The sequence below is a fragment of the Leptodactylus fuscus genome, chromosome 2, assembly GCF_031893055.1.
Source record: "Leptodactylus fuscus isolate aLepFus1 chromosome 2, aLepFus1.hap2, whole genome shotgun sequence".
In the NCBI taxonomy this organism is placed as follows: domain Eukaryota; kingdom Metazoa; phylum Chordata; class Amphibia; order Anura; family Leptodactylidae; genus Leptodactylus; species Leptodactylus fuscus.
In genome coordinates, this window is record NC_134266.1 from 266,863,545 (window position 1) to 266,890,917 (window position 27,373).

General features: G+C 46.3%; 2 protein-coding genes across 2 annotated transcripts in view; both read left to right on the forward strand.

Moving 5' to 3' along the window:
• Positions 1 to 27,373, forward strand: part of SYTL2 (synaptotagmin like 2) — a 328,908-nt gene that overhangs the window by 49,241 nt on the left and 252,294 nt on the right. The gene's annotated exons all lie outside the window — the stretch shown is intronic.
• Positions 5,092 to 7,795, forward strand: LOC142193968 (P2X purinoceptor 7-like). Its single transcript, XM_075262991.1, has 3 exons — positions 5,092 to 5,169; positions 5,460 to 5,767; positions 7,604 to 7,795. The coding sequence occupies exons 1-3, from the start codon at positions 5,116 to 5,118 to the stop codon at positions 7,791 to 7,793; spliced, it is 552 nt and encodes a 183-aa protein (XP_075119092.1). The 5' UTR covers positions 5,092 to 5,115; the 3' UTR covers positions 7,794 to 7,795.

Here is a 27,373-nt window from a genome sequence, read left to right on the forward strand (position 1 = left end):
GCAGAGGGGGGGGGGAGACCTCCGCGGACGCCACTGCGCCTGCGTGACATTCAAACAGCCGCTTCCCCCCCCCCCATGTGAGGGTATGTAGATGGTCCATAGCGGAACCCGTGAGGTCTGTAGAGAACACCCGCAGCGAGAGCCTGAGACGGTCCTCAAGGTGTCCCCATTGTATTAAGACGTGTTAACCCCTTATATCCTGCTTGTTTTGGGCTTTTAGGACACACTGGTTTTATTTACCTTGTGTGTTTTTTTTTGACTTACTGAGAGCCATGACTACGTATTGTCCAAGATGGCGAAGACTATTTTTACTTTGACATTCAAAGGCTACATTGAAAGAAATGCTTCTTTCTCCCCTTACTCGTCTCCTATCTAAAGTAATAGATCTTAGTGGAGAATAATGCTTCTTTCTCCACTTACCAGGCTCCTTTCCTTCTAAAGTAACAGAACTTAATGAAGAATACTGCTTCTTTCTCCACTTACCAGGCTCCTTTCTAAAGTAATAGATGTTAGTGGAGAATAATGCTTCTTTCTCCATTTTCCAGGCTCTTTCCTTCTAAAGTAACAGAACTTAATGAAGAATACTGCTTCTTTCTCCACTTACCAGGCTCCTTTCTAAAGTAATAGATCTTAGTGGAGAATAATGCTTCTTTCTCCACTTACCAGGCTCCTTTCCTTCTAAAGTAACAGAACTTAATGAAGAATACTGCTTCTTTCTCCACTTACCAGGCTCCTTTCTAAAGTAATAGATGTTAGTGGAGAATAATGCTTCTTTCTCCATTTTCCAGGCTCTTTCCTTCTAAAGTAATAGACCTTAGTGAAGAATAATGCTTCTTTCTCCACCTTCCAGATGCCTTTCTTTCTAAAGTAATAGACCTTGGTGGAGAATAATGCTTCTTTCTCAACTTACCAGGCTCCTTTCCTTCTAAAGTAATAGACCTTAATGAAGAATAATGCTTCTTTCTCCACTTACCAGATGCCTTTCTTTCTAAAGTAGTAGAGCTTAGTGGAGAATAATTCTTCTTTCTCCACTTACTAGGCTCCTATCTAAAGTAATAGACCTTACTGGTGAATAATGCATATTTATCCACTTACCAGGCTCCTTTTCTTCTAGAGTAATACACCTTAGTAGAGAATAATGATTCTTTTTCCACTTAAAAGGCTCCTTTCCTTCTAAAGTAATAGACCTTAGTGGAGAATAATGATTCTTTCTCCACTTACCAGGTTTCTTTCCTTCTAAAATAGACCTTAGTGGAGAAAAATGCTTCTTTCTCCACTTAGCAGGTACCTGTCCTTCTAAACCAGAGGTTTCCAAACTTTTTTTTTTTTTTCTCGTAGACCACTTTCAAAATTTTACTGGTTTCGATGGACCCCTGCTGCTACATTTCTACCATATTCCATAGTTGGATATTTCCATATAATATCCACGACAACGTAGACCCCTGTCAAGTCTCCTGTGGACCCCTGGGGGTCCACCTGGACTACATTGGGAATCACTGTTCTAAACTAATAGACCTTAGTGGAGAGAAATACTACTTTCCCCACTTACCTGGCTCCTTTCTTTCTAAATAGAGATGGGCAAACACTCTTCGAAACAGCCGTATAGAATAGTATGCTCCCATAGAAATTAATGGATGTAGCCGGCATGCGGGGGGGGGTTAAGCAGCTGGCCGCCGGCAAAGTCTGCGTGCCGGCCGCCTCCATTCATTTCTATGGGAGCGTGCTATTCGAAACGGCTGTTTCGAATAGTGTTTGCTCCTCTCTACTTCTAAAGTAATAGACCTTAGTGGAGTATAATGCTTCTTTCTCCACTTACTAGGCTCCTTTATATAATTGGGGGACACAGTGCTATAGGTATAGGCCCGGCCACTCGGAGGCCGAAGTGAATCAGTTTTAGCCTAGTGTCCATAGGAGGCAGACATGTCCCACTGGCAAGTCTTTCGCTTTTTATTTTAGTTTTTTCTTTCTTCGGATCTACTCAACTTTTATGCAGCATGCTTGAAGGTGTTGTCCAGGCAAAAAAAAAACAAGAAAAAACACTTTTTTTAAAATTAGGCCTCCTGAACACTGGAAGGACACCGGGGACAGGTGAGTATGATAAGTTATTACATATAACTTTTTTTTTTTTTTTTTCACCCGAACAACCTTTTTAAACTTGGTTGCATTTCGCTTCCTTCCTTTTTCTAGGACCGTATGTGTTGGGGGTAGTGTTAGATCAGGGGTGCCCAACACGTCGATCGCGATCTACCGATCGATCGCAAAGGACGTATGGTTCGATCGCGGGATCCCGCCAGGGATCCCCGGTGTCTGCTTGTTCACAGTGCAGGCTGAGAGTCGACTCTCAGCCTGCGCTGTGAACAAGCACTCCGGACACTTGCAGGCCGGGCAGCAGCTCCGGGGAAGGATGACGCGCTCCCTGCTCTTAGGGATGGAGGGAGCCGGGGTGCTGCTTGTTCACAGCGCAGGCTGAGAGTCATCTCTGGACACTGGCAGGCGGGGCTGCCGCAGCCCCAACCTGCCAGTGTCCAGAGATAACTCTCAGCCTGCGCTGTGTACAAGCAGACACCGGGGATCCCTGGGCGGCCACAGAACGCCGCTGTCTCCTGCTCTCACGCTCCGCCCGACCCCGCCCACATGCCTGGCCCCGCACACAGACACACCCTGGCCCCACCCACAGGCCCGCCCACAAGAAGTGGGTAGTAGATCTTTTGCCTTGGTCAGTTTATAAAGTAGCTCACATGCTGAAAAAGTGTGAGCACCCCTGTCTTAGTTCCTCCAGGTTGTGTCTCAACCCTGTCACTGCTCCAGCTTCTTGTTCCCCTATAAAGACTCCATGTAGGGATTGGGCAACCTTCTTTGGGGCATCCATCTCCTGAGGGCCCTGGCTCAGTATCTGGCTGGTTCTCCATTTTATTCTGTAAACCCTAGGGTCCCAATTGGGCCCCTCATTCTTCGGCAATCATGATCTAACATTGGTGTCCTCTGGACTGGCGTCAGTATGCTCACCTGGCCCTACTGGTCCACAACGGGCTTCCTCCTCCTTCTGTGAGGTTTTCTCTGATTCGCCTTTTGGTCGGTAGTTGGTGCTTCACGTTTTATCATCTTCTATCGCTGTTTGGAACAAAACTGATTATCTTTCTGTCTGTGGAGGGGGTATAGCCCACTTAGGTGGAGCCAACACTTTCTTATTTCCTAGTGGCCTGGCCTATGGCCGTGTTCCCCAATGAATATGTTAGAGATTTTATGGCAAGTACAAAAATCCAATTTCTCAGCGTACTAAACTGTTTTAAGTAATAGACCTTATTGGAGAAAAATGCTTCTTTCTCCACTTACCAGACTTTATCTATCATTTCATATCTATCTATCTACAGTATTGGCCAAAAGTATTGGCACTCCTGCAATTCTGTAAGATAATACTCATGTTCTTCCAGAAAATGATTGCAAGCACAAATTCTTTGGTATTATTATCTTCATTTAATTTGTCTTTAATGGAAAACCACAAAAAGAATTGTCAAAAAGCCAAATTGGATATAATTCCACACCAAACCTAAAAAAGGGGGTGGAGAAAAGTATTGGCACTGTTTGAAAAATCATGTGATGCTTCACTAATTTGTGTAATTAACAGCACCTGTTACTTACCTGAGGCACCTAACAGGTGGTGGCAATAACTAAATCACACTTGTAGCCCGTTGAAATGGATTAAAGTTGACTCAACCTCTGTCCTGTGTCCTTGTGTGACCACATTGAGCATGGAGAAAAGAAAGAAGACCAAAGGACTGTCTGAGGACTTGAGAAGCAAAATTGTGAGGAAGCATGAGCAATCTCAAGGCTACAAGTCCATCTCCAAAGACCTGAATGTTCCTGTGTCTACCGTGCGCAGTGTCATCAAGAAGTGTAAAGCCCATGGCACTGTGGCTAACCTCCCTAGATGTGGACGGAAAAGAAACATGGACGAGAGATTTCACCGCAAGATTGTGCGGATGGCGGATAAAGAACCTCGACTAACATCCAAACAAGTCCAAGCTGCCCTGCAGTCCGAGGGTACAACAGTGTCAACCCGTACTATCCAGCGTCAGCGTCTGAATGAGAAGGGACTGTATGGTAGGAGACCCCGGAAGACCCCACTTCTTACCCACAGACATAAGCCAGGCTGGAGTTTGCCAAAACTTACCTGAGAAAGCCAAAACCGTTCTGGAAGAATGTTCTCTGGTCAGAGGAGACAAAAGTAGGAAAAGGCATCAACATAGAGATTACAGGAAAAGAAAGAGGCCTTCAAAGAAAAGAAGACGCCCCCTACAGTCAGACATGGCGGACGTCCCTGATGGTTTGGGGTTGCTTTGCTGCCTCTGGCACTGGACTGCTTGACCGTGTGCATGGCATTATGAAGTCTGAAGACGACCAACACATTGTGCAGCATCATGTAGGGTCCAGTGTGAGAAAGCTGGGTCTCCCTCAGAGGTCAGGGGTCTTCCAGCAGGACAAGGACCCAAAACACACTTCAGGTCAGCACTAGAAAATGGTGGTGAGAGAAAGCCCTGGAGACTTGTAAAGTGGCAGCAATGAGTCCAGCCCTGAATCCCATAGAACACCTGTGGGGGAGGGGGAGAGATCTCTTGGTGGCAGTTTGGAGAAGGCCCCCTTCACATCTCAGGGGGGACCTGGAGCAGGAGCCAAAGAAGAATGGTCTAAGATTCCAGCAGAGCCTTGTAAGAAACTCATTGCTGGTTAGCGGAAGCGGTTGTGCGCAGTTATTGTGTCTAAAGGTTGTGCTACCAAGTATTAGGCTGAGGGCGCCAATACTTCTGTCCGCACCAGTTTTGGAGTTTTGTGTAAAATGATCAATGATGTGACTTTTTTTCTTTTTTTTTTTTCATTGAGTCTAGGTGAGGGTCACTTGCCAGTCTTCATTTGATGACCTATCCTAAATCATTTATCATGTTAAGCAGCTTGGATCCTCCTGCTCCCCCCTCTGTGTCTTTGCAATCATCCCCATATAAGTGTATATCATGGGTCCATTTAGGTACATTTATTTATCGCTTTATTTTTTAAAAATGTGCCTTTTTTTAATTTATTTTTCAGAATCTGAGATTAATATTGAAAACATAGGAAATCAAAATGGCTGCCAGTAATGTAGATGGTAATGACACGGCCGTGTCTTCCGAAGATGAGGTAAGAGGACGTCCGTGGGAGTAATATACGTTACTTTTTGCATATTGCAGTGACCAATGTGTAGTATGGGATATCTGGATAAAAGATGGCCGCCGGAGCAGTGTTGTCATGGGGACCTTATCCCTATATATGTTATTGTCCCCATATATACGGTTATACAAGCCAGGAAGGATGTAGATATTGATGTAAGGGCTGATCTGGATCCATACAAGATCTCCATGGACACACTAACTGCAGCCTCAGGCTTTGGGCCTAGAACTTTATAATAATTGTCAAATATTCCTTTCCAGATATTAGGGGTTGAGATTTGCCCGTCCAGTCTCATCATAAAGGAAGCGGGATCCATGACGCTCGAGGAGTCGGCACCAGGCCGGCTAATGAACGCGACTTGGTGCCGGTGTGACAACTGTATATCACTGCCCACCGAGATGGAATCGGTCTGCTGTAAGGAGATCGAAAAGCTGAAGGATCACTTAGAAGGCCGGAGCTGTATAACCGAGCACCCGCTCTTCACCTTATTCTGCCAGAAGGAAGACATTGTGAATATTATGTTACGTAACATTCACAGGTGTCCACCTCCTGATGCCGAGAAGAACAGGTAACAGTTCCAGAGTAGTCCTGTCCTCTTGTGAGGTGATATGGCGCTAGCATAGGCCGTAGATGTTCTATGGAGACCTACAGTGTCTAATGGATGTGACTGAGGCCGGCTGCTGTCCCTGCGCAGCTACGTGGGTGCCCTAGTGTCCGATACATGTGACATCTGGGTGATGATGTAGCAGAAGTTTGATCACAGGTAGATGGCTTTAGCTGTGTACTTGAATAGGAGTGGTGCTGCATGTGCCCCAATCCGCTACCGCCTCCCTTTAAAACCACATGCAGTTCTTAAAGAGGACCTTTCATGGATTTGGGCACAGCCAGTTCTGTGTACTGCTGAATTCAGCGCACTGTCGGCTTTCCCGATCTGTGCCCCGGGTAAAGAGCTATCGGTCCCGGTACCGTAGCTCTTTACAGTCAGAAGGGTGTTCCTGACAGTCAGTCAGGAATGTCCTTCTTAAAAGCAGCGCCTATCGCGCTGTACAGTGTGAGCAGGGAGGAACGCCCCCTCCCTCTGCTCACAGTGCTCGTCCATAGACAAATATTATCAGGAGGAGAGGGGGGTTCCTCCCTGCTCACACAGTACAGCGCGATAGGTGCTGCTGTTGAGAAGGACGTTCCTGACAAACTGTCAGGAACGCCCTTCTGACTGTAAAGAGCTACAGTACCGGGACCAATAGCTCTTTACCCGGGGCACAGATCGGGAAAGCCAATAGTGCGCTGAATTCAGCAGTATATAGAACTGCCTGCCTTGTTTCCTACCTTTAGACGTGGTCTCCGCTGCGCTGTTCCATAGAAATACCGGTTTTAACCGGTATGCAAATGAGCTCTCCGCAGCAATGAGGGCGGGCCCCAGCGCTGAAAGGCCGATGAGCGCATCCCCATTGCTGCCCGAGAGCTCTTTCTTGCTCTTGTAGTTCTATAGTTCTCTTCTGGCGGCCATTTTTGGGTAGCCGCTCTTGCAGTTCAATACAGGAGCTGGCCGGTGGCCATTTTGAGGTGGCCTCTCTATGCTCTTGTATAGAACTACAAGAGCAAAAGAAGCCAGAAGAGGCAGAGTTGCTGCAGAAGAAGGAGGCGGCGCAGGAAAGAGCTCTGGGCAGCAATGGGGATGCGATCATTGGTCTTTCAGTGCTGGGGCCCGCCCTCATTGCTGCGGAGAGCTCATTTGCATACAGGTTTTAACCGGTATTTCTATGGAACAGCGCGGTGGAGACCACGTCTAAAGGTAGGAGACGAATAGCCTTTCTTAAGGCTATTCCGACGTGTTCATTAGAAAAAAAAGTAGTTTAATGGTAGATTCCCTTTTAAATTTAAAAAAAAAAAAATACACTATGTAAACACACCATTAGGATATACGCCTACGGTGCAGCACTGTCAGTGATTGCACAATGATACAACATAAGCAAAGCCAAAATGGTTAGGTGGTAGAATCCGGTTTACAACCCACTGAGTGTGAGATTCAGCATTGGGGTGGGATAGAAGACTTAGTACCAGCAGCAGCATCTTTAGCTCCCCTCTCCATAGACTTCAATGGAGAGCATGTAACCTGATCCCTCAGTGAGCTGAAAATCCGTCTTCTCCCTGAAGACAGATTTCGCAATGAATTCAGAGTAAGTTTAATAGAGAAAGAAGGGTCAACAGCCGAAGTGGAGAAAGAGGCATTTTTCTCTGTTAATGGATAATACAAAGTTTCTTATATTCACTTGGTTAAAGGGATGGTGCCTGAAACCCTTTTACTGTCACGGTGGAAATACCAGACGCACCACCTCAGTGAACCTAAAGCAATATGTCTTCACTTTCTAGGATGAAGTTAACCCCTTGTGCTTTTTCCTTTCAGATATCTCCGGAGGGTTTGTTACCGCACTTTCTCAGCATGGATACATGGCTATCGGGGGGAGGGAGATAAGAAGCCCATCCCGGCCTGCGTGGTACACAAAGTGAGGAGCGCCTTCCCCAGTCTCCAGAATGTTTTCACCGGGTTTAGGTTCACCGGTGACCCTCCTGCGGAGCACATGGCCTGGGAGTGAAGAGTTTTTGTCTCAGAGATGACTATTTTTGGTTTTGTTACTTTATACTGTTGTTGTTCTGTTAATAAATTATGTTCTATAATGGTTATTATGGGTGTCATGTATTTTGTGAGGGGGGGGGGGGGTTGCCTCTGCTACTTCCCCTGCAACTGGGACTTGTACATTAGCCCTATTTATTGGAGGAGTGCAGCCTCCTGGTATACTCTGCACCCCGTAGTTCCTGGACCCCAGTGGTCATGTGACCTCCAGGCTGGAAGGGGAGCCAAAACATGGCAGCTCCCATAGCTGTGTACACAGCACTCATTGAGAACTAGTTCACATCAATCAGAAAGGCAGGGATGCTAACGGGGGGCTACCTGTAATAAAGGCCGCTCCCCGATTCTGCAGCTACAGTTGCTTAACCATGCAAGGACATACAGATACGTTCTTGAAGGGTTAACAGTAGACCGTTCGGCTCAACTTTACACTGGGTTTGCTGAACACTAACTTTAAATCCTGGAGTGGACAATTTCAGGCTGCCCATTTCCATAAAGTATAGGCTAGGGCTGTGATGACGAACCTATGGCACAGGTGCCAGAGGTGGCACTCAGAGCCTTCTCTTTGGGCATCCATCCATGGAACAGATTATACTGTGTGAGGACCACCGTGAAACAAAATGTACAGTGTGGGGACCACTGTGCAGCAGGTTATACTGTGTGAGGGCCACTGTGGAGCAGATTGTACTGTGTGGGGGCCACTATGGAGCAGATTATACTGTGTGGGGGCCACTGTGGAGCAAATTGTACTGTGTGGAGGCCACTGTGGAGCAGATTGTACTGTGTGGAGGCCACTGTGCAGCAGATTATACTGTGTGGGGGCCACTGTGGAGCTGATTGTACTGTGCGGGGGCCACTGTGGAGCAGATTATACTGTGCGGGGGCCACTGTGGAGCAGATTATACTGTGCGGGGGCAACTGTGGAGCTGATTGTACTGTGTGGAGGCCACTGTGGAGCAGATTATACTGTGCGGGGGCAACTGTGGAGCTGATTGTACTGTGTGGAGGCCACTGTGGAGCAGATTATACTGTGTGGGGGCCACTATGGAGCAGATTATACTGTGTGGGGGCCACTGTGGAGCAAATTGTACTGTGTGGAGGCCACTGTGGAGCTGATTGTACTGTGTGGGGGTCACTGTGGAGCAAATTGTACTGTGTGGAGGCCACTGTGGAGCAGATTATACTGTGTGGGGGCCACTGTGGAGCTGATTGTACTGTGTGGGGGTCATAGTGGAGCATAAAGCTCTATAAAGCCCCATTCATATGACCATATTTTGCAGGTCTGTAATTGTGGGTCTGCACATTATTAAGGTTAAATTGCCATGTTGGCACTTTGTGATAAATTAGTGGGTTTTGAGTTGCAGTTTGGGCACTCTTCTTCTTTCTCAGTCTTTAAAAGGTTCTCCATCACTGTGCTAGGGTGTGTTAGCATGACTTGAACTTTGACCTCGCCAGAGTTACCCCATAGGAATGGATGCAAGTCCGCCACCTTGTCCTCCTCATCGCCGTCAAATTACCCACTGACACCCTTTGAACTCTTGTGAGTGGAAACAGGATACATCTGCTACGTATTTTTGGGGGCTGCTCTGGATTCAGGCAGTTCTGGACTGAAGTACAGACAATTATCTATGTTATCACAAGGGGCAACACGGTGGCTCAGTGGTTAGCACTGTAGCCTTGCAGCACTGGAATCCTGGGTTCGAATCCCGCCAGTAACACCATCTACAAGGAGTTTGTATGTTCTCCCCGTGTTTGCTTGGATTTCCTCCCATTCTGCAAAGACATACTGATAGGGAAAAAAATGTACATTGTGATTGTTCCATCGCCACAACAGTTCCCTGGGCAGGTACAAACGCTCTCCAAAGATCTGTACCCCGGCGAGATGGAGATTCTCCAAACCTCCGACGATTCGGCAATGATTGGAGACAGTGAACAGGATTCATCGTATGGAGAATCACCACGTCTATCCTGAGCGTGTGGCTCTCTTTGACCAAACATGGCATTACTGGATCACATTTGTCTCCTCACCTTGGTATAGTGACTTGCTGGGCTGTGCCTTAAACCCCCCTCTTGTGGAATATGGCCTGCCCCTGACCTTGGGACACTATATAACCCCTCTCCTTTTGGGTCTGGAGGCCTCAGGTCACTAACTACACTCACCGGCCACTTTATTAGGTACACCATGCTAGTAACGGGTTGGACCCCCTTTTGCCTTCAGAACTGCCTCAATTCTTCGTGGCATAGATTCAACAAGGTGCTGGAAGCATTCCTCAGAGATTTTGGTCCATATTGACATGATGGCATCACACAGTTGCCGCAGATTTGTCGGCTGCACATCCATGATGCGAATCTCCCGTTCCACCACATCCCAAAGATGCTCCTCTATTGGATTGAGATCTGGTGACTGTGGAGGCCATTGGAGTACAGTGAACTCATTGTCATGTTCAAGAAACCAGTCTGAGATGATTCCAGCTTTATGACATGGCATTGCATTATCCTGCTGAAAGTAGCCATCAGATGTTGGGTACATTGTGGTCATAAAGGGATGGACATGGTCAGCAACAATACTCAGGTAGGCTTTGGCGTTGCAACGATGCTCAATTGGTACCAAGGGGCCCAAAGAGTGCCAAGAAAATATTCCCCACACCATGACACCCCCACCACCAGCCTGAACCGTTACCGATACAAGGCAGGATGGATCCATGCTTTCATGTTGTTGACGCCAAATTCTGACCCTACCATCCGAATGTCGCAGCAGAAATCGAGACTCATCAGACCAGGCAACGTTTTTCCAATCTTCAATTGTCCAATTTCGATGAGCTTGTGCAAATTGTAGCCTCAGTTTCCTGTTCTTAGCTGAAAGGAGTGGCACCCGGTGTGGTCTTCTGCTGCTGTAGCCCATCTGCCTCAAAGTTCGACGTACTGTGCGTTCAGAGATGCTCTTCTGGCTACCTTGGTTGTAACGGGTGGCTATTTGAGTCACTGTTGCCTTTCTATCAGCTCGAACCAGTCTGGCCATTCTCCTCTGACCTCTGGCATCAACAACGCATTTCCGCCCACAGAACTGCCGCTCACTGGATGTTTTTTCTTTTTCGGACCATTCTCTGTAAACCCTAGAGATGGTTGTGCGTGAAAATCCCAGTAGATCAGCAGTTTCTGAAATACTCAGACCAGCCCTTCTGGCACCAACAACCATGCCACGTTCAAAGGCACTCAAATCACCTTTCTTCCCCATACTGATGCTCGGTTTGAACTGCAGGAGATTGTCTTGACCATGTCTACATGCCTAAATGCACTGAGTTGCCGCCATGTGATTGGCTGATTAGAAATTAAGTGTTAACGAGCAGTTGGACAGGTGTACCTAATAAAGTGGCCGGTGAGTGTATATCAGTGCTTATTATATGTTGGGATTTCGGGCAGCCGCCCAGTGGAGACCTGCTCCTGTGACGGGTTTGGTATGTCTCGGTCTGTACCCCAACTAACTTGTCTATCCTACCCTACTAATTATACAGTCCTATGAAAAAGTTTGGGCACCCCTATTAATCTTAATCATTTTTAGTTCTAAATATTTTGGTGTTTGCAGCAGCCATTTCAGTTTGATCTATCTAATAACTGATGGACACAGTAATATTTCAGGATTGAAATGAGGTTTATTGTACTAACAGAAAATGTGCAATATGCATTAAACCAAAATTTGACCAGTGCAAAAGTCTGGGCACCTCAACAGAAAAGTGACATTAATATTTAGTAGATCCTCCTTTTGCAAAGATAACAGCCTCTAGTCGCTTCCTGTAGCTTTTAATCAGTTCCTGGATCCTGGATGAAGGTATTTTGGCCCATTCCTCTTTACAAAACAATTCAAGTTCAGTTAAGTTTGATGGTCGCCGAACATGGACAGCCCGCTCTCAAATGATCTGAAAACAAAGATTGTTCAACATAGTTGTTCAGCGGAAGGATACAAAAAGTTGTCTCAGAGATTTAACCTGTCAGTTTCCACTGTGAGGAACATAGTAAGGAAATGGAAGACCACAGGGACAGTTCTTGTTAAGCCCAGAAGTGGCAGGCCAAGAAAATATCAGAAAGGCAGAGAAGAAGAATGGTGAGAAGAGTCAAGGACAATCCACAGACCACCTCCAAAGAGCTGCAGCATCATCTTGCTGCAGATGGTGTCACTGTGCATCGGTCAACAATACAGCGCACTTTGCACAAGGAGAAGCTGTATGGGAGAGTGATGAGAAAGAAGCCGTTTCTGCAAGCACGCCACAAACAGTCGCCTGAGGTATGAAAAAGCACATTTGGACAAGCCAGCTTCATTTTGGAAGAAGGTCCTGTGGACTGATGAAACAAAGATTGAGTTGTTTGGTCATACAAAAAGGCGTTATGCATGGCGTCGAAAAAAAACAGCATTCCAAGAAAAACACATGCTACCCACTGTAAAATTTGGTGGAGGTTCCATCATGCTTTGGGGCTGTGTGGCCAATGCCGGCATCGGAAATCTTGTTAAAGTTGAGGGTCGCATGGATTCCACTCAGTATCAGCAGATTCTTGAGAATAATGTTCAAGAATCAGTGACGAAGTTGAAGTTACGCCGGGGATGGATATTTCAGCAAGACAATGATCCAAAACACCGCTCCAAATCCTCAGGCATTCATGCAGAGGAACAATTACAATGTTCTGGAATGGCCATCCCAGTCCCCAGACCTGAATATCATTGAACATCTGTGGGATGATTTGAAGCGGGCTGTCCATGCTCGGCGACCATCTAACTTAACGGAACTTGAATTGTTTGTCCAAAATACCTTTATCCAGGATCCAGGAACTGATTAAAAGCTACAGGAAGCGACTAGAGGCTGTTATCTTTGCAAAAGGAGGATCTACTAAATATTAATGTCACTTTTCTGTTGAGGTGCCCATACTTTTGCACAGGTCGAATTTTGGTTGAATGCATATTACACATTTTCTGTTAGTACAATAAACCTCTTTTCAATCCTGAAATATTACTGTGTCCATTGGTTATTAGATATATCAAACTGAAATGGCTTCTGCAAACACCAACATATTTAGAACTAAAAATGATTAAGATTAATAGGGGTGCCCAAACTTTTTCATAGGACTGTATATCAAACTGAAATGGCTGTTGCAAATACCAAAATATTTAGAACTAAAAATGATTAAGATTAATAGGGGTGCCCAAACTTTTTCATAGGACTGTAGCTCCTGCCGAAGCTGCTAGCAAACTGAAAGTAAGAAACACACAGCTCCCTTCCTTTACTTCCTATTCTCATTAATGTCAGCCATTTGGGGTTATTAGTTTAGTGTTAGTAACTCCTTGTGCCTCACATTAATAGGAATAAACCCCATCATGTCCCTCATATTAACCCCTGTGTGCCCCATATAAAGGTTACTAATATGTGAGACATATGGAGGGACTAATAAAAGACCTCAGTAATGAAGATACTTAATTATTACCTCCAAGTCTCTCACATATCAGTAACTAGAGATGAGCGAGTACTGTTGGGATCAGCCGATCTGAACAGCACGCTCCATAGAAATGAATGGATGCACCTGGTACTTCTGCTTGGATGTAGCCAGCGCGCTTAACCCCCCGTGTGCCGGCTACGTCCATTCATTTCTATGCAAGCGTGCTGTTCGGATCGGCTGATCCCAACAGTACTCGCTCATCTCTATCAGTAACTCTTACACTGGGGTTAATGTGAGGGACATGATGGGGTTAATTGCTATTAAGAGGCACATGGAGTTACTAAACTGTCATGCACAGGGCCAGACTTTATGTTGCTTGCTCAAGAGTATCCTGTGCCCAAAACTTACATGTACTGGCGGAAAATAACAAATCATACAATGTCGTATATCGAAGTATATTCACCTGAAATACCTCTGTCCCAAAGTCACTATGTACAGTTTATACCAACACCGTATAGCAGCTCAAATACAAATTACATTCAACACAAAAGTCTCATGTGCTCTCAGAATTACAGCAACAACAAGATACACAGTTACATTTTATATCCCATACCTTATACACAGTACGAAAACCTTACCCGCGCCTGTATATACCCACTTCTACAATCACCGCAGACGAAGTCGCGGGTACCAGCTAGTACAGTATATATGATCTGTCTCCGTCACCTCTCTTTAGGTGCAGTGCTGCATGCATCCACTAGATGGCAGTTTAGCTTGCAATAACTTTTTCTTTTAGAAAAAAAAAAAAAAAAACTTCCTGAAAAAGAATTTTTTTTTTTTTTTAAATTTTCCATGTAGTTTAAAGAGTTTCTTCCCACTGATGGAAGTGAAGTTCTATATATTACACCGGTGAGCGACGTGATGCTTTTAGCGTCAAATTCCATGACAGACTTGTAACCGAATTCCCCAGAAAAAGAATGGAATCTTACATGATAATAAGTTCTGTCACATCTCAGCATTTCACTTTCTTAAAGAGGTTGTCTGTTATGTTAGGATAGGCCATTAGCATTAGATCTGACCCCCAGGCAGATCAGCTGTGTGTATTATTGCAGTATGTTAAAGGGAGTGTCACCAGACCCAGTATCACCCCGGCCCTGCAGATAGATAGGTTACTGTCACCACAACCAGCATATCACCCCAGCCCTGCAGATAGATAGGTTACTGTCACCAGACCCAGTATCACCCCGGCCCTGCAGATAGATAGGTTACTGTCACCACAACCAGCATATCACCCCAGTCCTGCAGATAGATAGGTTACTGTCACCAGACCCAGCATATCACCCCAGCCCTGCAGATAGATAGGTTACTGTCACCAGACCCAGCATATCACCCCAGCCCTGCAGATAGATAGGTTACTGTCACCACAACCAGCATATCACCCCAGTCCTGCAGATAGATAGGTTACTGTCACCAGACCCAGCATATCACCCCAGCCCTGCAGATAGATAGGTTACTGTCACCAGACCCAGCATATCACCCCAGCCCTGCAGATAGATAGGTTACTGTCACCAGACCCAGCATATCACCCCAGCCCTGCAGATAGATAGGTTACTGTCACCAGACCCAGCATATCACCCCAGCCCTGCAGATAGATAGGTTAGTGTCACCAGAACCAGCATATCACCCCAGCCCTGCAGATAGATAGGTTACTGTCACCAGACCCAGCATATCACCCCAGCCCTGCAGATAGATAGGTTACTGTCACCAGACCCAGCATATCACCCCAGCCCTGCAGATAGATAGGTTAGTGTCACCAGACCCAGCATATCACCCCAGCCCTGCAGATAGATAGGTTAGTGTCACCAGAACCAGCATATCACCACAGCCCTGCAGATAGATAGGTTAGTGTCACCAGAACCAGCATATCACCCCAGCCCTGCAGATAGATAGGTTACTGTCACCAGACCCAGCATATCACCCCAGCCCTGCAGATAGATAGGTTACTCTCACCAGAACCAGCATATCACCCCAGCCCTGCAGATAGATAGGTTACTCTCACCAGAACCAGCATATCCCCCCAGCCCTGCAGATAGATAGGTTACTGTCACCAGAACCAGATGGTCTTTCCCCCTTGTGAATTGCTGCCTCTGTCCTCTTGTGACAATGTTCAAATGAAGTTTTAGGAGCAAACCAGGCGCTGCCATCGCACCCAAGAGCTCATTTGCATACTGACTAAACTAATTAGTGTCTCTCTTTAAGAATAGACCGTCATTGCAGAGAATCCCTTAAGCATTATAAACGTTAGATGTTATTGTTTGTGTAATAAAAAGTTGTACAATTTTCCAATATACTTTGTATACAATTCCCTTCAGGTTTCTAGATCTCTGCTTGCTGTCATTGCTTATTGACAGTGGATAAAAATCAGTCCATGGCCATGTGATGTATGATTCATGGTCATGTCATAGACAGTCCCTTTAAATCATCTTGCAAGATACGTCTCTGTTGAGGTTCTTCAGAAGAGCATCTCTCTGGAAGAACAAGAAGACAAAGCAGAAGTAAGTGATCTGATGATGATGATGATGATGATGATGATGATGATGAAGAGGAAAAGCCACAAAGCAAGTGGAACCACAATGAGAATTCTGAAGAAGAAGAAAAAGAGGAAAATCCAGTTGAGCAGATGTTCAGTGGACGAGAGGGAAGATCTGCGTCTACAAGGCTATAATCACACAGGAATGAGGGGCCATGTGTCTTCTGGCCTAAGGCTACAACCTTAGGGTGAATTCACACTGAGTAAACGCTAGCTTATTCTGAACGTAAAACACGTTCAGAATAAGCGGCGTCTAAAGCAGCTCCATTCATTTCTATGGGAGCGGGGATACGAGCGCTCCCCATAGAAATGAATGGGCTGCTTCTTTCACTCCGTGCAGTCCCATTGAAGTGAATGGGGAGTGCCGGCGTATACGGCAAGCTCTGCTCATGCCGGAGCGTACACGCCGGCACTCCCCATTCACTTCAATGGGACTGCACGGAGTGAAAGAAGCAGCCCATTCATTTCTATGGGGAGCGCTCGTATCCCCGCTCCCATAGAAATGAATGGAGCTGCTTTAGACGCCGCTTATTCTGAACGTGTTTTACGTTCAGAATAAGCTAGCGTTTACTCAGTGTGAATGTACCCTAAGTCTTAAAAATTTCGAGGGAGAGCCCTAAAAGTCATGCGACAACTACCCAAATGTATCTTTTTTTTTTTTCAACCACGACAGGACGCCGCCATCTTTAAACTTTTGTGTTTTCTTTTTCACTCCCTGCCAAAACCCATAACTTTTTCATTTCACCATTTACATCGTCATACGAGGGCTTGTTTTTTACTAGACAAACTTTACTTCCAAATGGTTCCTTATAATGTTCCTTAAAATGTCCCAGGAAGCCGAATGGGAAGGAATTAAAAAACAAACAAACAAAAAAAAAAACAGAACGGCCATTTTCATGTGGGTTTTGTTTTTCTTGTACCAATATGCGGTAAAAACGATGTTACCTTTATTCTATGGGCTGGTGCGATCACGGTGCGACACCAGATTAAAAAATTTTAAAAAATGCCCCCTCCCCTTTTATCCTCATGCTGGATGCGCCCCTGTAGTATGGGCCGTTTCCTAGGGTTTGTTGGAGGCCGGGCCCCCGGAGCCTCAGCCGGACACATCTCAGTAACACTCCGGGTTATTGTCAATTTTTTGCAGATTATGTAAAATTCTCCTTGGCCAAAAATCTCAGTTGAGTTTAAGAGATTTCCAAGCTGAGCGTTCGGCCGAGCGAGGGCGGTGTATTGTGCGTTACAGATCCGGAGCTTCCTGTGGTTTGGCAGGGCAGCTACCTGTTACATATTAGTCACCGCCTGACGTACAGGTTAAATATAGCCCCGATGGGCTCCGGGACTTTCTGTTTTCACATATCGCTGGAGAACCAAGAATGCCGCTGGCGCAAGACACCGCTAAGATGTCAGCCAGAGAAAAAGAACAAACCGGAGCTGTCACGCATGAACACATGTTCTATCAGAGAGACTGCGAAAGGTTGGGAAAGTCTCTATCAGAGGCCAGGGCTGCTATATACAGGCCGAAGTCACTCCAGCTGTATAGGCCTTCACTGTGACCGCTGTGTCAGGGCACCGGTCTATAGCCTGCGGATGGTCACTTTCCTACATAGACTCCTTCAGATACATATGCAGGGGGGATTTATGATCCAAATACATTGTACATGGCTGTGGATAAGCAAATATGCCGCAATTGTGCCATGTGTGAATATACCCTTAAATTCCTTGGATCTAGTGCCATGTCTTTAATCAATCCCCTTAAGAGTGACCATGGGAGTAAATACAAGGGTAGTATACACAGCAGCTGGTAGAGGGCATAAAAACCAAGGGGGCCCCATCTCTACTCAAAAGGCGCAGTTAGTGATCACTATGGACCATAGAAGGTTGACTGTGACCCAGAGATGTAGCTAGGCATTCAGCATGGGGAAGTGAACATGTCCAAGTGTCCACACATGACGTTATTACGCCCGCTTATGCCAAGAAGCACTGACATTTTTTGTCTGGTGTCTTGTAAATACAGGCCTGAAGTAGCTGGTTTACAAGGCAGTTAGATGAAGGATATGATTAAACTAGATTGTTGTCTGCAGACACTGATCTAATTAAAAATAAAGCATTAATGGCGGCCCTGGGGTGGGTGACATCACTGTGTGTATTCATACCTCCCAACCATCCCGAATTCCGCGGGACACTCACGATTTCAGTGTCCTGTCCCGCGGTCCCGGTCAGTGGGAGGTATGTCCCGATTTCAACTCATGCTGTCCCGATGAGCTGAATACATAGGCGTTTAAAGCAGGAGCTGTCACAGTTCGGCTCCTGCTTTAACGCTGAGCTCTGGCATTTGTAGCCGCGATGTCATGACGTAATATCGTGCCTACAACTATGTGTATGAGTGAGAGAGAGGAGAGAGCGGCAGAGGAGCGAGGGAAGGTGCATGTAAGTGTTTGTTTGGGTTAAACATTAAGGTAGAACGGCATGACACTGGAGCAGATGAAGGTGGGGGGAGAACGGCATGACACTGGGGCAGATGAAGGGGGGGAGAACGGCATAACACCGGGGCAGATGAAGGGGGGAGAATGGCATGACACTGGGGCAGATGAAGGGGGGAGAATGGCATGACATTGGGGCAGATCCAGGGGGGGAGAACGGAATGACACTGGGGCAGATGAAGGGGGAGAATGGCATGACACTGGGGCAGATGAAGGGGGGGGAGAACGGCATGACACTGGGGCAGATGAAGGGGGGGAGAACGGCATGACACCGGGGCAGATGAAGGGGGGAGAATGGCATGACACTGGGGCAGATGAAGGGGGGAGAATGGCATGACATTGGGGCAGATGCAGGGGGGGAGAACGGCATGACACTGGGGCAGATGAAGGGGGAGAATGGCATGACACTGGGGCAGATGAAGGGGGAGAATGGCATGACACTGGGGCAGATGAAGGGGGGGAGAACGGCATGACACTGGGGCAGATGAAGGGGGGGAGAATGGCATGACACTGGGGCAGAGACGGGGGGACATGAAACAGGGGGGATATGAAATGAGACAGAGATGGAGGGGGAGACATGAAACTAGGGACAGATGAAGGGTGTATATGAAACTGGGGGAGAAATGGAGGGGGGATTATACTGTGTGGGAACACATGAATGAGAATGGGTGGAGTCAACATAAAAGTGGGCAGGGCCAAATTTCTGCTTTTCAAAAGTTAGGAGGTATGTGTATTATCCTGTACTGTGACATCACTGTGTGTATTATCTCTGTACTGTGACATCACTGTGTGTATTATCCTGTACTGTGACATCACTGTGTGTATTATCCTGTACTGTGACATCACTGTGTGTATTATCCCTGTACTGTGACATCACTGTGTGTATTATCCTGTACTGTGACATCACTGTGTGTATTATCCTGTACTGTGACATCACTGTGTGTATTATCCTGTACTGTGACATCACTGTGTGTATTATCCCTGTACTGTGACATCACTGTGTGTATTATCTCTGTACTGTGACATCACTGTGTGTATTATCTCTGTACTGTGACATCACTGTGTGTATTATCCTGTACTGTGACATCACTGTGTGTATTATCTCTGTACTGTGACATCACTGTGTGTATTATCTCTGTACTGTGACATCACTGTGTGTATTATCCCTGTACTGTGACATCACTGTGTGTATTATCTCTGTACTGTGACATCACTGTGTGTATTATCCTGTACTGTGACATCACTGTGTGTATTATCCCTGTACTGTGACATCACTGTGTGTATTATCCCTGTATTGTGACATCACTGTGTGTATTATCTCTGTACTGTGACATCACTGTGTGTATTATCTCTGTACTGTGACATCACTGTGTGTATTATCTCTGTACTGTGACATCACTGTGTGTATTATCCCTGTACTGTGACATCACTGTGTGTATTATCCCTGTACTGTGACATCACTGTGTGTATTATCCCTGTATTGTGACATCACTGTGTGTATTATCTCTGTACTGTGACATCACTGTGTGTATTATCTCTGTACTGTGACATCACTGTGTGTATTATCCTGTACTGTGACATCACTGTGAGTATTATCCTGTACTGTGACATCACTGTGTGTATTATCTCTGTACTGTGACATCACTGTGTGTATTATTTCTGTACTGTGACATCACTGTGTGTATTATCTCTGTACTGTGACATCACTGTGTGTATTATCCCTGTACTGTGACATCACTGTGTGTATTATCCCTGTACTGTGACATCACTGTGTGTATTATCCCTGTATTGTGACATCACTGTGTGTATTATCTCTGTACTGTGACATCACTGTGTGTATTATCTCTGTACTGTGACATCACTGTGTGTATTATCCTGTACTGTGACATCACTGTGTGTATTATCCTGTACTGTGACATCACTGTGTGTATTATCCTGTACTGTGACATCACTGTGTGTATTATTTCTGTACTGTGACATCACTGTGTGTATTATCTCTGTACTGTGACATCACTGTGTGTATTATCCTGTACTGTGACATCACTGTGTGTATTATCCCTGTACTGTGACATCACTGTGTGTATTATCTCTGTACTGTGACATCACTGTGTGTATTATCCTGTACTGTGACATCACTGTGTGTATTATCCCTGTACTGTGACATCACTTTGTCTTACAATCTTGAGGTAAAGCACTGGGTGCCCCCATATTACTGTATGGGAGGGGTCTCCACTTGCTTCTTATACATCGGGATTGTGCTATATGAGGGTATTCAGCAAGTCCCTCCAGCGATGTAACAGATCCGCTCAGACTGTGTACTGTCCTGTATGGTAATTTGGGGGCATTAGGCGCCCACAAGTTTAACCCTTTAATAACATCTGACAGATATCCATTGTGTAAAGGGCACTTTCCCAGAGCTTTGAACTCCAATTAAAACACCATTGTCATAGTTCATGAGCGCTGCGAATACGGAATTATTATAAATACCTAGTCTCGGAGTGGCCTTTCAGCTTGGCAAGCTCTCTGGGCGCCTTCCTGCGGCGGCTGCTTACACCACACTATAACACAATTAGCTCCGGCATATTCCAGCCCAGAGAAGCGCGATAAGGAAAGAAAAACTACTATTAAATTAGGAGCCAGAGATCGATTAGAAGGGAATTCTTGATAGCTCAGCTTTCGCCGCAGCTCGCCAACAAGATGTCATGTTTCTAAAAGTAGTTCTTATTGTTTCAGGAGACTCACGCGTTTCTTCCCGACTCGCGTCGTGGTTTCATATTTGATCTCCAATTACTTGCTGAGAACAGCGATCTTATGTAATGTCAGGATCATCCTAAAATAACCTCTGTAATATGAGCGGAAATTTAGATTTTGGTTCCAAAAACACTTCTCATCTTTACCGGGTATTCATTAGCGCAGTCAATGGCGTGGCTATAGGGGTCGCCGTCTGAACATCGTAAACTTATTCCTCCTGCTCTCTGGTGCACTGGAGTGAGAAGATTTATCATACACAGCCTGTCACTGTCAGAAAGGAGGAGATTAACACTTTCAAGGCCAAAATAGTAGTCGGTCAGCAGTAGGGTTGAGCGATCGGGAAAGATCGGATCCCGATCGGCGATCGAGCAGATTACACGATCGGGAACGGCTGGAAAATGATCGACAATCGAATTTTAAAAACTAGTGCCGGCTCTCTCTTGTCCAGGTTCATCGGAGGACCCGAACAATGGAGAGGCCTTTTAGCCCTTTAAGGAGGACATGCCCCTGAAGGTTTTCTTAAGATATCCCTGTGAATACGCTCTTGAACCCTAAAGTAACATGCCACTTCCTTATCACTTTTGTCGAAGCCCCGGCAATGGTGTCCTGATAGCGTGACCCTCGCTGAGTACATTTCGGGCGGCCGCTCGCATGTCTTCACTTACACTTAAAATTCCCCAGATTATGGTTTATAAATAGCTGGAGGAACGGGTGATGTGGAATGTTTGGGTTGGAGATTAGACGTGCCTCTGACTTTGATGATCACTCGCACATTGCAGGAAATATTTGGTAGACTGAGCTGGGATGGCTGCCAAGGACAATGACAGAAGCCGCCATGATGGATCCTATTAAAAGTGACCGAGTATCATTCACGTATGTAAAGTACAGGCCACAAGAGTGACAGGTGAAAGGGGGTCCTATACTGTGGGCAGGGCAAAAAATGGTACCATATACTGTGGGGGTCCTATATTGGGGGAGCAAAATAGGGGGTCATATACTGGAGGCCAAAGTAAGGTGCCATATATTGTGGTGGTGGGGGGAGGGGTAAAAAATTGTGCCATATACTGTGGGGGTCATATACGGGGCAAAAAAGAGGACTGGAAGCAAAAACGGGAGGGGGCAAAAACGCAATGCCATATACTGTGGAGACCTAAAAAGGAGGTCATATATTTTGGAGGGGACAAAAAAAGTCATTTACTGGGGAGGGGCCAAAAAAGGACGTCATGTACTGTGTGGAGGCCAAAAAAAAGGGGGCCATATACTGAGTAGGAGGTAGGGTTGAGCGATCGGGATCGGAAAAGAACGGATCCCGATTCCAATATTTTCCCGCGGGATCAAGGTCGGAGGTTACTTCCCACAATGCTTGACGACTGGGCAATCATTGTTAGCCAGTAGCCAAGCATTGTGGGAAATAACCTCCGACCTCGATCCCACGGGAAAAGATCAGAATCGGAATCCGATCTTCTCCGATCCCGATCGCTTAACCCTAGTAGGGGGCCAAAAAAAAGGAGTTGTGTACCGTGTGACGGCCAAATATGGGGATTTTTTGGTCTGCAAACGGAGGGGAGGGTGTGTCCTACAATTTTAATTGGGGGGCTCCATCACGCAACCTAAAATACCTGGGTTGGATATTGGCATGTTGGATGCTATGGTAGAAAATCCTTGAAAAGAATGACTGCATAGTGGTCCGTGTCGGCAATTTCTTTACTCGTATTGACCCGTTTTTCTATGATTATGGGACATTTTTTAGCGGGCAGGTGTGTGTGAAACAGGGAAGAAGCTTATTCATAGAAAGAGGAAGGAGCAACTTTCACATCCTATCAGTGAGAATACAATCTCAGGACACCAGTTCTTATACAACACTACTAACTCCCAGAAATGTGGCCCTATCTATGTTCCAGAATGGGAAGTTGCTCTGTAAGAGTTTACCCTGTTCTGGTGGACCTGATGTGTTCATGCATCATATGGACAGCCATTATTCTTGTTCCCTGAAGTTCTCCACTTCAGTAGGGAGAGGCTGATCACGTCACCAATATGTAATGGGGTTTTCTGAGACTTTATTGATGATGACTTATCATTAGGTAGGGCCTTCAATTTTAGATTGGGGGGGTTCTGGTCTTAGGAATTGGATCATCACCGATCTGGTATTGATGACCTATTAATACTGATCACCAATATTAACCGCCCATAGAGTATATACGTCCGGAAGTGGTTGTCTTATTCTGCAAGTAGGTACTGGTATGTCCTTGCATGAAATGGTGAGCTGCGGATACAGGGAGCCGGCTATTACTACAGCCAGAGCTCCCCTAGAGAAGGCAGGGAAGGCTTATTACCGTCCCTGCTTTCCCGATCGCTGGCCCCGACATAGATGATTTTTACATTTTATCTGTGTTTTACACAAAAGTTAAGAATTTTTTTCCTACGTGTTGTCAGACCAGCCATCGGCTTACAGTGTCTTTTCCTTTAAATCGGGATTTTTTGGGGTAAAAATTTCCACCATAAGAAGAAGTAGTAATAATTCACCATCAAGGAACAAGTGAGACAGTGATGATCTGCCGATAGATCATGTCTGACATGAGCATGAGATACCCCGAGGTCTGACACCATACCCTGCTGAACACATTAACATGACAGATTTCTTGTCAGTGCTGACTGTAAATGGGAGAATTCCAGACGGACTGCACGCTATGCCAAGACGTCACCTGATTTACTTCTCCGAAGTCTGTATTTTATCTCATGGAAGGCGTCTGTATACAAGGCCTCATGTATCAAACATTGATATAGTGACTTCAGCAAACATAGCGAGCTATGCCGATACCGTCGTGACTCTCCTTTGTATTCTGAATTGATTTGGGGGTTTGGTTTGGGATCTGAATAACCTTCAGATCTATATTTGCTTTGAGGTGCCAAGAAGGGCAGGGGCGTAACTAAAGGCTCTTAAGCTTTGGTGCAAAAGCCCAGCATGGACCAAAAAAGGCATGGGTCAATATAATATATTGATCTTCTGCTTTATATGGTTGCTTCGGGGCTATAGACAACTTCTTCACCCTCAGGGTCTGCAGAGAACTCATAGTAGGTCAGTGAGATCTATTAACCATGACTTTCTCCAAAAGTAGGCTGGTACAACATCCCAGTGGACACTGCTTACATTGTTTTTTGTTTTTTTGTGTTTCGCTGCCACTGTGGTTGAAGATATTGTTTTCATATGTTTTTATATGTATTTTCCAATTTATTTGTTCGTTTTGCAGCTTCCCTCATGCTTAACATGTTTTACATACTTACATGATAAATTACACTGCGTATGTCTACCCTTCTGTATTTGGAGACTGGGAACAGCCCAGGCCAATTACAGACCTACTGTGACTCCTCTGCAGCCCCTGAGGGAGAAGATATTGTCTATAGCCCTGAAGAAACCATATACAGTCCTGAGACAGGGAAAAATCTGCTGTCAGCCTCATAGAGGGAGAAAATACCTTCTTTTGGAGGAAATCGTGGTTCATAGAACTCAGCAGGACCCATTCGCATCCAGGTATCCAGGGGGCACCAGAGGCCAGGGGTGATAAATTTACTTTGCACAGACTGCTGGCCATGAAAGAGAATCTGAAAGGAGATCAAAGAAGTTTATCCAGTCTTAGTGTGGTAGATGCTACGCGGCAAATTTAGCCCCACCCACGTTTGTGTTGACTCCGCCCACTCGTTAATTTTTCATGTGCCCGCACACAGTATAATCCTCCTACAGTCACCCGTAAATTATATGTCCCCCCTCTATCTCTCCCCAAGTTTCATATACACCCTTCATCTGCCCCCAGTTTCATGTCCCCCTTCCACCTCTGCCCCCAGATTCATGCCCCCCTCCATCTCTGCCCCCAGTTTCATGTCCCCTCCATCTCTGCCCCAGTTTCATGTCCCCTCCATCTCTGCCCCCAGATTCATGTCCCCCCTCCATCTCTGCCCCTAGATTCATGTCCCCTCCATCTCTGCCCCCAGATTCATGTCCCCCCATCTCTGTCCTCAGATTCATGTCCCCCCATCTCTGCCCCCAGATTCATGTCCCCTCAATCTCTGCCCCCAGATTCATGTCCCTCCATCTCTGCCCCCAGATTCATGTCCCTCCATCTCTGCCCCCAGATTCATGTCCCCTCCATCTCTGCCCCCAGATTCATGTCCCTCCATCTCTGCCCCCAGATTCATGTCCCCTCCATCTCTGCCCCCAGATTCATGTCCCCTCCATCTCTGCCCCCAGATTCATGTCCCTCCATCTCTGCCCCCAGATTCATGTCCCCTCCATCTCTGCCCCCAGATTCATGTCCCTCCATCTCTGTCCCCAGATTCATGTCCCCTCCATCTCTGCCCCCAGATTCATGTCCCCTCCATCTCCGCCCCCAGATTCATGTCCTCTCCATCTCTGCCCCCAGATTCATGACCTCTCCATCTCTGCCCCCAGATTCATGACCTCTCCATCTCTGCCCCCAGATTCATGTCCCTCCATCTCTGCCCCTAGTTTCATGTCCCCTCCATCTCTGCCCCCAGATTCATGCCGTCCTCTCCATCTCTGCCCCCAGTGTCATGCCGTCCTCTCCATCTCTGCCCACAGTGTCATGCCGTCCTCTCCATCTCTGTCCCCAGTGTCATGCCGTCCTCTCCTTCTCTGCCCCCAGTGTCATGACACACAGGTCAGCTCCTCGCTTCAGCCGCATATGTGTCAGCGAGAGAGGCGCGCAGAGGCGAATCGAGGCGCTGACCTGTGTCAGCTCCTTGCTTCAGCCGCATATGTGTTCAACTCAGATCTGCGTCCTCTGGATGCAGATCTGAGTTGAAATCGGGACATACCGGGACCAACCGGGACCGTCGGACATGTCACCCAAATCGTGAATGTCCCGCAGAAATCGGGACGGTTGGGAGGTATGGTCATTGTGTAAGGGGGGGGAAGGAGGGGAAAGGCACGGCAGTCGACTGGCTACCGGGGCTCTTGCAGGAACTTTTAGGATACAGCGGTTCCACGGACAGGCACAAACACACCAGACACGAAGTAAGAAATATAAATTTTACTCTATACCCTTTTTGGGGGAACTCCAGGCTAACAGGCCTGATGAAATCAATAATTACAAGACACTCAGCCGAGGGCCGAGACCCCTGAATGACACTGCACCGTGACGTAATATGTCAGAACTAGAGAACTATGCCTTTAACTAGCGGCTACCTATATAAAGTAGCTGCAATTTACCTATTAATACCAAGCTAACAAAACAATGTAAGTATGCAGAGGAAGATCACCTGCGGTGTCACACTGGGGTTAACAATATCACAGTTTACTATTTAACCTTCCCAATTCCCAATGTCCACATTTCAACACACTACCCCAACCCTGCAGGGAAGACTTCAGCAACCGGTTTTTGTTTTATCAGAAGTTAGTGCTTAGCTGCACAAGTCTCAGTGAACCAAATAACTCCTCTTATGACGAACTTCTGGTACTATAATCCAGGATATAGTGTCTCTTTTGAATAGCAGGACAACACGTGCTGTATCTCCGTTTAGTTAGAACTCGCTTTAAAGCAAAATGGCCGGAACCAGTCTATGCTAGGTTTTTGGCGCCAAAAAAAACTATTTACTGCGTGTATACACTATTCACCCTTATGAAAGGTGAATCGGAGCTCCGCTTACCCGGGTTAGCAAGGGGGCGAACAGTCAGATGGATTTTCCGAAGGAAACAGGAATTTCTTTGCCTCCAGGCAACTGGAACACGGTGTCACAAGGGCTGGTCCTTCTTTTCATCTGCTCCGCGGCGTCTGCACAGCAACCGTCTCCAACTCTCCTGACATGGGAACCAGCAACAGGTCCAGGCTTCTCCAGAGCTGGACCTGGCCTGAAACAAGCGTTGCACGGCAGCAAAATGGCGGTGGATTGTCCCTCAGATCTCTCACTGCTCAAACAGCCAGCTTCTTCTCCCACACTACTACAGTCCACTTCCTGAACTCGTCACTTCCTGGTTTTTCCTTTACCTAACACAGCGGCATCTTGTGGTCAAAAAGAATTACTACAATATAATTTTTCATTACAGACACATCTCCTTTAACCACTGCTATTATCACATCACATACTTGTCAGTGGGAAGTGTTCTGAGACTGTGATAGCATTAGTCACCCCGTGACAATTGCATTATTTGAAGTGTTCTGGGGGTTCAGGTTCTTAGTGCTGGAGCATTGACAGCTACATGTAGAACATAATCATACCTGTTGTGGTTGTGTAGGGGTTAAAGTGTCCATGTGCATTAGACCAAAGTTGGATGAACCCAATTATTTTGGC